The 11,753-nt window shown below is 42.1% G+C and overlaps 1 protein-coding gene across 1 annotated transcript; it reads right to left on the minus strand.

Annotated features, from left to right (window-relative positions):
* Positions 1 to 873: 873 nt before the first annotated feature.
* CAPZA1 (capping actin protein of muscle Z-line subunit alpha 1) lies at positions 874 to 11,732 on the minus strand. The gene is made up of 10 exons (XM_066335749.1): positions 11,620 to 11,732; positions 7,333 to 7,396; positions 7,026 to 7,077; positions 6,144 to 6,207; positions 4,624 to 4,830; positions 4,154 to 4,233; positions 3,650 to 3,728; positions 3,093 to 3,164; positions 2,454 to 2,516; positions 874 to 1,853 (listed from the first exon to the last, which is right to left on the minus strand). Exons 1-10 carry the CDS (start codon positions 11,656 to 11,658, stop codon positions 1,713 to 1,715), a joined length of 861 nt encoding a protein of 286 aa, XP_066191846.1. The 5' UTR covers positions 11,659 to 11,732; the 3' UTR covers positions 874 to 1,712.
* Positions 11,733 to 11,753: the final 21 nt, after the last annotated feature.

The raw sequence follows: 11,753 nt of genomic DNA on the forward strand, positions 1-11,753 counted from the left end.
AATTACCTCCTTGCTGCCTTTTTTCCAGGGTGAGGAGCTGCATTAAAGCTCTGTGATTATTTTTATTTTAATTTGGAAGCTCAGCCCTCCAGTTCCCATGTCTATACCACGGTGGGAGCAACACCCCTGGGTTTGGAGTGATACCATCCCAGCCTTAATTGCCAAACCTTTTAAGTTGGAAAAGACCTTTGAGATCGTTAAAATCCAACCATGGACTCGGCACCACAACTGTGTTCACCACTAAACCATGTCCTCAAGTGCAACAGTCATGTTTTTGAACACTTTGAGGGAGGGTGACTGCCCACTTCCTAGCCTTCAGGAATTAACAGGAGTGAGACCATGGAAGAACAGACAAATGGCTTTAAACAAAGACTCTCTATTTGCACTGGTTGATACAGAGGGTGCCAAAGGGATGAAGTGTCAGTCTCAGCAGCAAATACAAATATATTTTATTTAGATGAAACTCACAAAGGATAAACACTTATTTTGTGGTGTTACTGTGCAAAACCTGAAGTGTAATGTGCAGGTAACCCCACTCCTCTCTTCCTGACCCTCTCTCCTTTATGTATTTAAAAACAAGAAGACATGAGCCAGATTAAAAACCAGAAGCTGCAAGGCTCCCAGTGATAACCAAGTGCAAACAAAGCAAAGGGAGTTCACCAAAGGAGGTTCAATTTGTACTGAATCCATGTTCGAAGATCTGAGAGAAAGGCATGTGTGCATTTCTTCATCCTCCCCTTAAGAGAAACTGTTGTGACTGCTAATTTTGATATTAAGAGGGAGGGAAAATAGTAATGCAGGGCAACCACGCAGAAGATTCATCTTCTCTAAGCATGACAAGAAACTGACCACAACTGAGACAAATCGAAAGGATTTTTTCTTTCACTTTGGTGCAAGTTTATTTATTTTGTACACTATCCATCCATACACCTGTGATACAAATCTATGAACCTGCCACAAAGCATTAAAGCACAACATACCTATTATTCTGTAGACATTTGCATTTTTAATCACCATCCAGCCCTTGTGGATCAGCAGTGACTCATCTTGTAGTTCTGTAGAAATGCACATGTCTGGTAACCGTACGTACACGAGGGAGAGGAGAAAAAAGATGTTCACTTTTAGGGAACACGGCTCAAATCTTCAGATTAAAAAAAAAAGTCACATCCCTGGAAGAGCTGGGTCAGTAGGGAATTCTGTAAAGGATCCTGTAAACTTGTTTTCTACAATAAAATCTAAGCCTGCAGGCATCTGCTTTGTGGAGGCTGGGAATAAAGATACACGAGGATTCACTGTCTTGCACTTACTGTGTCTTGCAGCGTCGTGAGCTCTTGGCAGGTTTGACAAACTTACTGGATACCTGGAGTGCTGGATACAGGTGAAGGGAACACTCTGCACCCTCTCCTGGGTAATAATAGGGCTTTTCCAGCTAGGAAGTTTTCCAGCCAGTGACTGAAAACAGCTATACTTCTGGGCCATGAATGGCTGAATTTAAATGACCTATTAAATGCAGCTACAATGGGAAATTTATGTGGCAGGAAACACAAAACACAAAGACAACTATTTGTTCCACGATTCCCTCTCAGGCTAGAAAACCTGTTAACTTTGAAAGCCCTAAAAAATGCTGCTCTGGTTTAGAAACCATCTACTTGGCATAGGACCATATTTGTTTCTTTGCACGCAAATGTTTCATACACCTCCTTGATTCTGCATTAAGCATTCTGCATTTCTTTGCCAATCTTGTAGCTGAGGATTTTGTTCCAGTCAATCTTGGTGCGGGTGACGGGCAGCTGCCGGCGTAAGGCTTTGAAAGTGGTGTCTGACATAGTCTGGTAGTTTTCACTGATTGCTGTCTGCAAGGGTAAGCACATTTGGTTAGGGCACCCAGAAAACACTGTGAGAAAGTTCAACTCGGTGTTAACGCCACAGACTCCTTTCTACAAGGTGTGAGGCACACTGTTAACTAAATTAATAATGCAGTCATCAGTGTGTGTACGAGTCAAAGGCCTCCTGTTCACCTCCCCTGTAATGTAGCAGCATCTCCTTAGGCCTTTCACAGACTTATCTCTTTCCAGTCTCCTTGCACACAGGCTGGGACAATATAAGAGCTGTTGCACAAATTTTCTGCTCAGTATTCTTAACTGTCACAGAGGAACATACATCAGCTCACCCACTCCCCTCCCACACTTGTTCCAGGTAGCATTTGTAACCCTTTTAAAAAAAACCATACAACAAACCTGATGGTTTATTACAACACAGCTTTGCAACTTTACAGCTTTATAACTGTATTGTTTAAACAAATACTACTGCCCTTTTCTAAGCAATTCTTACAGTCAATACCAGAGTAAGCCAGGAAAAGAACCAGAGGTCAGCTCTCCATGTTTCCATTAATTGCAAATGAAGGCTGATATGATTCTGTGGTTTATTTATTTTATTTATTTCACTGATCTTACCTGGTACTCGTTTTCTGCATTTTCTATGATCTTAATAAACTCCTTAGCAGTTTGGACATCACTCTGCAAAAGAGAAAAAAAATGTTTGTATGTTTAAGAGCAACTTAAGCTACACAATAGATTTCTTCTCAAATGACAGGCTGGGTACAGATTAAATGGGTAACATCATCAGCTTGTGCCTCGTGGTTGTAGCTGGGTTCCTTTCACTTACTAAATACTGTGTAGAGCTTGTGCTCCAAACTGGAACAGTGCTGCACTCTAGTGAGCAAAAAGGAACTGGACCTTCACAGCAAAATGAGTCACTTGGCAGCTGTTGTTCCCTCGACCATACTAGAGGATTTCTTAATTTCTCTTAGTGTATGTCTCTTACTGTTCCTTTCCCTTGCACAGAGATAGAAAAGCATATTCTGTCCTCTTTAACCCAAACTTCCAAGAGAAGCTTTCCAATAGAGGCTGTCTAGTAAGACTGAATTTTAAGCAACTGGGAATTTGATATTCCTACATGACTCTAAACACCACATTGACTGTTCACCCTAAAATTACTTTCAAGTCAAGAGAATGCAGTCATAACAGTGCATGCTTCATGAGCTGTTTAAGAAGTAAAAGTTGCTTATCATAAAGATCTTTTAGCATACTTACTGACACCTGTACAGAGTCCTGAATGTCTTTGTGACTAACCAGCTGGACATTGCCATCTTCATAGTAATGGACCTGGAGAAAGAGACAGAATGCGGGTTTTATCACGACCACTCACTCCAGAATTCCAAATGCTACTAAAATCACACAACAGAGCATCGTGCCAATCTTCTCTGCTTACATGGAAACTCAGTGCAGGATGGATTTTCTAAAGGGTTTCATTCTTTGTCAAGACTGTTCAAGACTATATTAACCAGTAAACACCTAGAGCTGAGATAAGAGCAATTACAAGAGACTCAAGGTAGAGGCTTTAGCCCTATAAAGTGAAGCAAAGTGGAGGCCTATAGGGTAGTGCTGCATAATAAACCACAGGCCAGATCTGAGACTATTCCTGAAATACTAGATTTAAAAATTAATTTCTTGTATCGTTTAGTTTAATAACATCCTGACATGAGAAGAACATCTCTGCTGCTTCTCAGCATCTCATTCGGAGCCAAATGCATTTGTGTAAGAGAAGCACAGTGCAGTTTCTCCTGTTACTGCCATGAAAAATAAGTCACCTGGATTTTGAGCACTGCAGCCACTTGAGCTGTTGGTGGTGTGATGGTGAACTTCCATTCTGATCTCCAACGCCCATTCCTAAAAGCAATCAAAACATGAAAAACTATTTCCAAGAAGCTCTAACAGCAAAAAGAACCAAATGAATGAGCAAGATGACTCTTTGTTGTCTTAACACCAATACCACATGGGATTTAGTGCTTTAGATGGCATGGAGTTAAACTTCTGCAGCCCAGCTGAATATAATGCAGCTTCAGTACAAAGAAGCTTCCAGAGATGTAAAGAAGTATCTATACAGCTCTGCTAATGCCTTTTCCTCTGGATAGGTCACTGGAAGAGTTCTGGTAAGTGCCAAGTGGGCTGCAAGGAAAACAGACTACAGAAGGAAAAGAGCTTCTTGGGAAGCCCAAAGCTCCCTGTCCTTCCGACTGTGTCAGAGCTAGAGGATGGGTTGGTTTGAGGAACCAGGCAAAGGAAGAAAACACACTGTGTTGAAATAATCTTACCAGAAGTTTTTGGGCTGAAACTGGTGGCTCTCAATACAGGCAATAATTGTCTGCTGTCCATCTATAGATTTACCATAAACCTGTATTTAGAAAAAGAGTTAAAAAGGCCCAAGAGCTAAGGAAAGCCATTCTTAATCTCTGTTCTTGACAGCAGGGTGCAGGCTGCTGTGGTGGTACGTCACCGGGAACATGCACCACGAATTACACTGTCCAACACCTCCCCTGGCAGCCATTTCACTACTGGCAGGTGTGAAGGTGCTTGGCAGTCATGCCTATGAAAAAGGTCTGACACATCTTTACCTCTGTGTGCACACCAAGATAGCTGCACCCTATTTGGGACATGTCATTCCAAAACTAGCCAAAGTGCTAGAGAGGATGAAGAGTTCCAACAGCTCTGCCCAGCAGAGCCTGCTCTGGGGCTGACTGACTCAGGGCAGTACACCTCCAGGGAAACAAGATGGATACTCAACAGTGCAGAAGCCGTTGGGGTAATGATCTTTGACGTAGGCCCTCAGTGCACTGTCACAGGCATCTCTCCATTGCTTTAAAGCCGATTCTGTGTCCTCAGGCTGGGGATCACTTGCTTCTTTCCTTAAGTGATCAAACTTAAAAGAAAGCCTGTTTCTTGGGTCTAAAAATCTGCCATTGCCCAGATCACCATGTTCTGTAATTAAGACCTGTAAAAGAAGTTGAAATGATGATACATTTAAGCTGCTACAGATGTGTTATTTTGCATTTTTCCCTACTTGCACATCAATGTTACAATAGGTTCTTTCATTGACCTGTAAGACCACATAAAGAAAAGCAAGTATTTTCGGTAATAACTTAAATGAGTAGTTGTAGTGGCAGAAGATAACTCTCCACAGTAATATTGCACTTAGACTTCTGTCCCAGAAAAGGCTGAATTATAATAATGTATATATCTGGGTATCCAGATATATATTAAAATTTGGTATCCTTAAGAAGCAGGTTGCTTTGCCTTTAAAATTATTTTAGCTGTTTTCCTTCTTCATTTCTAAAGGAAACAGAGACTTTCACTCTGGAATCTACCATTTACTGCCACGTTCCATGTTGCAATAGCTCTACTTTTGGGCAAGAGCGGTACATAGATGTGACTACTTCTAAAATAAACCACCTAAAGCACACAGCAAAGCAGCATTGCACATTCCCTTCTTTTTTCTTTTCACCTTAATTCTCTGGCTTCTCAAATACTGACTTTATTGGGCGGGTTTTTTTCCTTTTGCAGGCTGTACTGTAACCTTCTCATCAAAACTATTTCTATGAACAGCCCTCTGAATATATGCCTCCCATAAACATATCTGGGACACCAGAAAAGCTGGGTCAGGGCCTGGCTCAGAGAACAGAGCAGATGGTCAGGCAGCTTTCTGGCTTCTCTACGACTTGGTGTTTGTTCTAAAAAAAAAAAAAATTAAAAAGGCCCTGAAACAACTTGTTTTGCTGGTATAGACTGGGTAGTGTTAAGTATAATCACTACACCAAATCAATGATTTGGTATAAACAAAGATACAGTTTGTTTTTTAGGGTAGCTGGGAATGGATTAAAATTGCAGAAAATAAACCAAACAAACTATTAAGAATCTACTATCAATTGTCAGTAGGAACTGTAAGCAAGTAGCAACATAAGGATTTGTAAGTGAGCTTTAAATAGACAGTAATCTTTAATCGTTCATACTCTTAAGTAAAATTCCAGTGGCTTCAGCATGGAGCTTTAAGGAACAGTGAACTGTATTTACTAAGTAGTACCACACAGAACTTAAAGAGAATATTTTGCTAATGCTTTGTGCTTACAGGAGAAAGTTTGTCATTATCATATGTGGAGGAAGGAGAAGGGGTGGTACCTTGTGAGCAGAATGAGTGAGTCAGCTGATGGTGATGTTGACTTGTGAGTCAACATCCTGAAGAAACAACATTTTTATTGCTTTTCCACAATGCAGTAATACAAACCTCAAGTGTACAAAGTTTCCTCTTACCTGATCATCGTACCCTTCTATCTTCACCGGAGTGAACTGATCCATGTTGTATTGTGCAAATGCACTGTTGAGGATCAAAAGAACACGAACTTTAGCTGCACGTGCACGTTAATTTTGACTCAAGAATAAGTACCATGTGTGATTATATTACAGTAAACATTAACTTAATTGGGCAAATAATACACACAAGCACTGTTAAAGGATTTTTCAATACCTTTTACTGTAGAAAGCTATAAACCCCAGGTCTAAAAGCAGGTTTGTTTAGTGTTAACCAGGAAAATACAGAGTTCAAAAGTAGAACAGCAGGTAGCCTGGGGCAGTGTGAGCAAGCCAAGGCAAAACAGGAACACCCCAGCTACAATTTAGACAGCAGCAAGGTAAACAAATGAATAGACGAGTATCTACAACAATTTTCTTATGTGAAGACTTGCTGACTGACATGTCACCTAGCTTGAAATAGATGTTAGCATCAAAAAGTTTGTAGCTGTAATCTTTAAGCACCTTCTGAAGAAGCTGTGGAAGTAAACAACAAAATTTGAAAATTTTTTTTTGGGGGGCAGTTCTTTTTCTAAACTTAGGCTATGGACTAATCAGTATTTCAGGCTTCACTTTATAAATCAGATGATTCAACATGATTACATTTTTATGCTGCTGTAGAGTTAAACTCTTTGGCAGAGTGCCCTCCTGTCAGTTTTATACAGCACAAATTCCAATTTAGGGCTTTTAAAAAGCACCATCCACATCTTTCATTATAGATTTTGTTAGGTGGGGTAAGGAATTACAGAAGATTGCTCTGAATACAGCAAATGGCTTTTTCTTTGTCACAGAATGACGGGTGTAGGAAAACAGAATTTGACTTGTGTTTGAAGTCTAAGTACTCACTGTGCTGCTCCTTCCCTGAGAAGATTGTCATTGTTAAGCAATAACCGGACATCTGGAGAAGAAAGGGTTCAGGTGTGTTACTGGATTTTTTGATCAAATGTTTCTATTTATGCACTTTGTTTTCAAGTGTACAAATGAAAACATTAAAATGATTAAATAATTTCATTAGCAGAAGTAGTCCAGAAGGATTGCATGCTTTCCCTAGCCACTAACCTTGAAAGCAGTATGGTGTGACACAGCCTTAGATTTTTATAGCAGATAAAACATGAAGAAAACACCACAGATCATTTTTTCCTTAATTGCTCACCATTGAATACTTCATTGAACTCTCCAGGGGGTGCATGAGTGATGAATTTTGCAGCTATACGCACCTACAATGAAGCAGAAAAGTAATTAGAGACAAAAGATAATTTACCGAGTTCATACATATTGAAGCAATTTCACCAACACCACCAACTCTAAGTGACAGAAAGTGGCAGATTTAGGGAGAAATCTAGGCATGCACTGTCAAGGCAGAAATAGTCTTGTGACTGTTCAAAGCAAGGCTTGACAGGGCTCAGAGCAACCTGGTCTAGTGGGAGGTGTCCTTGCCCATGGCAGGGCGTGGAACTGGATCATCTTCAACGTCCCTTTCAACCCAAACCATTCTGGGATTCTACGAAGGCACGTGGAACTGTGATGAAGAAGGCCTCAACAACTGAAAAGGCCAACTTTCAATGTCCAGAAACTCTGAATCTGGAAAAAAAACCCCAATCTTTCTAATAGTGTAATAAAACTGCAACGTGTTCTGAAATCCAATATAGGTGTCTTGCATTGTTAGAATTTAGGTGGTCAGGTATTGATTCTCTTAGTTAGACTTAGTTAGAGTTTATGGTTTTCATTATCAAATCTTTTATGGCTTTGATAGGACCAAAGGTAACAGAAAGCTCTTGGAAGAAATGAAAGAGGAAATGTCACAAAATGAAACCTCTCCCTTAGAATAATAAAAACGTTCCATTTCCTCTGATAAGCCCAGCTAACAAAGGTGACCAATGAGCCTCTCTGGCCTAACAAGATGTTTATTGGAAGTGACTGCAGAATTGCTCATTACAACTCTGATTACTTTCCACTTTTCATTTTGAGCAGCAAAACAAAGAATTGTATATATATATCCAACTGCTTCCCCTGAGTTATCACCAGAGCTGGAAATAACTCGCTTCTCTCAACAGTCTTCCCTGTTTTATTAGAAATTGTTTGTATTGTTTGTCATGTAATTCTTAAAGCAAGCCACAAAAAGAAATAAACACTTTTCTAAACAAAAGGTAATTGCCTTATTTCAACAGGATCAAGTAATAACTCTGCCTTAACTGGATTGAGCTGCAGATAAAAATAGATTGTCTTTCAAACTAGCAATGATTTCAAAAAATAGATATACGTTCTTTGTGCCTGAAGTAATTAAGCAATAGAAAGAAAACAATAAAAAGACAGTATCTTGTGTAATTGATATAATGAGGACATAAAACCATTTTCTCTTAATCTTCTGGTTATAAGTTGGTAAGCATATAGCAAATCTAAAAATGGAGCTCTTGAACTGTTTGAAAACTTTCACTATTTAAAGAGCTGTAATTAGGACAGATTGCTGCCACAATATTGTCAAATTTCACTGTCAGAAATTTGTGTGGTGATGAAGAGAGGCTGGCAGTAGTTTAGAGAGACCCTGCAGCTCTGTATCCTCAGTGGACCGTGCTCAGAGTCGGCCCCAAAAAGCTGAAAGATTTCTGCAAGGACACCATTTGCTTTTCTGAGCAAGTACAATTGTAAGCACAGCACAGAATATCAGAATATTCTCTTCTGCTAAAGCTCTCTCCAGTATCCACCACTAATGCCAGGATGCCTCGTAGTGGGAAGACAGTGCTGGAATTTACCCTGCAAATTAACTCCCCAGATGAACACAATCTCTTTTATAAGGTGCTTCAACATATGGCAAAAAAGGTGTCTAAAAAGCTATAAAATTTGATATCTTATAAATTTATGCAATGATGCATGAATGGCTGCAGAACATGAAACCCTTGCAAAAGGGGTCACTGTTTTAGTAAGCTGAACCTCAGATCAATGGATTCTCATAAGGAAATCCTTATGGGAAAAAGAAACAACAAACAAACAGAAAAAACCCCCAATGGTTACTTGAGAGATTTTTACAGTCTTACACAAATTCTCTCACTTGGAAGGATGAACAAAATTAAAGCAACACAGAAAGGCCTCTGCACTTCAATCAGATGTTATTACAAACCCAGTTCTGAATAAAGCAAAGGCTCCAAGTGGAAAGTGTTCACTTGGATAATTATCCCTTGACTTGCCTCTCACAGGTCAATAAAATACAAAACATTTCAGTTAAACTACTGAAATCAGGAGGGCAGGAAACAGGCTGAGGAGTGATTAATTTGAAATGTCAAGCACTTGAAGGGTTGCTGGTTTCCAGAGCTGGTTTCTTGGCGGGCGGTGTCAGGATGCTCCTCTGCAGAAACACCAAAACAGGACTTTCTGCAACCTGCCCCATTTCCTGGCTGCTGGGGCCATTTCAGGTGCCACTTCAGCTGCCATTTCAGCTCTGCAGCATCAACTTCCTGCTTCTAAAATGGGGAAAGTGTCTGAGGGGAAGGGAAGCTGCTCGGCCGTTAGCTTAAACTAGCAAACAGCAGCAGAATGAACTTGAGCAAAACAGGGGAGATTTCAGAGGAACTTAAAAGAAAATCACAGAATCACAGACTGGTTGGGTTGGAAGGGACCTCAAAGCCCATCCTGTTCCATCCCTGCCATGGCAGGGACACCTCCCACTGTCCCAGGCTGCTCCAGTGTCCAGCCTGGCCCTGGGCACTGCAGGGATCCAGGGGCAGCCACACCTGCTCTGGGCACCTGTGCCAGGGCTGCCCACCCTCACAGGGGACAATTCCTGCCCAAGATCCCATCCAGCCCTGCCCTCTGGCACTGGGAGCCATTCCCTGGGTCCTGTCACTCCAGACCCTTTAGGTGCTGGAAGGGGATCTAAGGTCTCCCTGGAGCCTTCTCTTCTCCGCACTGGGCTCTTTCAGCCTGTCTGAGAAATGAATCTCTCACCTAAAATAAGCCCCTAGAGAATAAAGGAGTGAAGCTTGGAGGATGGAATGAATTAATTTTGTTGCTTATTTTATTTTTGGGGTTTTTTGCTTTAAGGTACTGATAAACTCACACTTACAAAATTAACATATATAAGTTTCTAGGCTCATCTGAATAGTCACAAAATGGATACTACAGTAAATATTTGCTACATGTTTCCCTTTCAGATCCTCCTTTAAGATTAAACTTCTCTGCCTCTGTGAGGCATGCAGTTAGTTGAAATTGAATTATCTAAAGGCCATACCAATTCTGCCATACCAATACCTATTTCAAACAACATCACCTGAAATATTGACTAATGGATGAACTGCAGCTCTAAAGCTCTGCTTGCTTCACAAATGTCACTGAAACAAAGCAGAAATTTAAGGGAAATTTAAGGGAAAAATGAAAGCAACCCCTGGACTTGTAGGATCCTTGAGTTGAACAACTCCTCCAGAATGTTAAGAAACAAAGCAAGCACTAAGTGTAACACTCCTGGGATGTAAGAAGAGTAACCGTATATTTCTAAACTACTGTGTGTAGACAACAGTGTATTACCTGGCAGAGAAACTGCAGGCTGCAACTTTCCCACATTCCTACACAAGAGGAACAAACTGCTCATTTCCCCCTTTCCTAAAATAATTATGGCTCTATTTGCTCCTACTTAGTTCCTTTCCATACGGTATAATTTGCAGGACCTACATCAAAGTTCTTGTCACCAACTGGGGTGAGCAGAAAATGCAACGACACACTCAGAGGGTGTTTAGGAAGTGAAGAGGTTGCAAAGCATCTTACAAACGCGCTGGTTACTTAGCTGATTTGGGAAAAGCAGCGCAGAAAATACATTTTAGAAAAATCATTTTGGTTGGGAAAGACCTTTAAGATCACCAAGTGATGCACCTGTGACTGTCTCCCACCTTGTCCACAAGATCAGAGCACTGGGTGCCCCGTCCGCTCCTTCCCTGACCATGACCAGCGGTGGGGACTCTGCCACCTCCCTGGGCAGCCCCTTCCGATGTCTAATCGCCCTTTCTGCTAAAACTCCTCCTGATGTCCAACCCAAACCTCCCCTAGTTTAGGCTGAGACTATGCCCATTTTCATTCACAACGACTGGCCGAATCGCCTTAGCTGCACCAAGGGAATCGGAAGGCAACGAGGGAATCGGAGGGCAACGAAGGAATCGGAGGGCAACGAGGGAATCGGAGGGCAACGAGGGAATCGGAAGGCAACGAGGGAATCGGAGGGCAACGAAGGAATCGGAGGGCAACGAAGGAATCGGAGGGCAAGGTGCTGCGCTGGTAAAGTACGGCCGGTCCATCAGCCGGGCGGCGGCCCGGTGGTCTCGGGGGCCCTCCCGCCCCGACGCACCCGCAGCCCGGCACACCGGCACCAGACGAGGTTGTTCGCCACTCCCCACCCAGTGCCTTCCCGGCGGCAGCGACGCAAGCCAACAGCGGAGGGGCGGCCACCCCCTTCCTTTACCTTCTCCTCATCCGACACTCGCTCCTCCAGGTCCGCCATCTTGGCAGCTGTGTGCCCGGCCCCGCACAGGGCATGCCGGGAGCGCCGGGCAGGGGCCGGCAGCGCTGGGGCGCCATGTTCACTGCGGGCAGATG

This window comes from Sylvia atricapilla, chromosome 25, assembly GCF_009819655.1.
Source record: "Sylvia atricapilla isolate bSylAtr1 chromosome 25, bSylAtr1.pri, whole genome shotgun sequence".
Classification (NCBI taxonomy): Eukaryota; Metazoa; Chordata; class Aves; order Passeriformes; family Sylviidae; genus Sylvia; species Sylvia atricapilla.

Bases quoted from the DNA above. Each gene is read 5' to 3' on its own strand.
- CAPZA1 (XM_066335749.1), bottom strand. From the start codon at position 11,658: ATGGCGGACCTGGAGGAGCGAGTGTCGGATGAGGAGAAG. The intron at 7,078-7,332 runs GTGAGCAATTAA...TTTCTTCTCCAG, and splicing joins GTTCAATGAAGTATTCAATG to ATGTCCGGTTATTGCTTAAC. The intron at 4,234-4,623 runs GTTGAGTATCCA...TTCTAAATACAG, and splicing joins ACCCCAACGGCTTCTGCACT to GTTTATGGTAAATCTATAGA.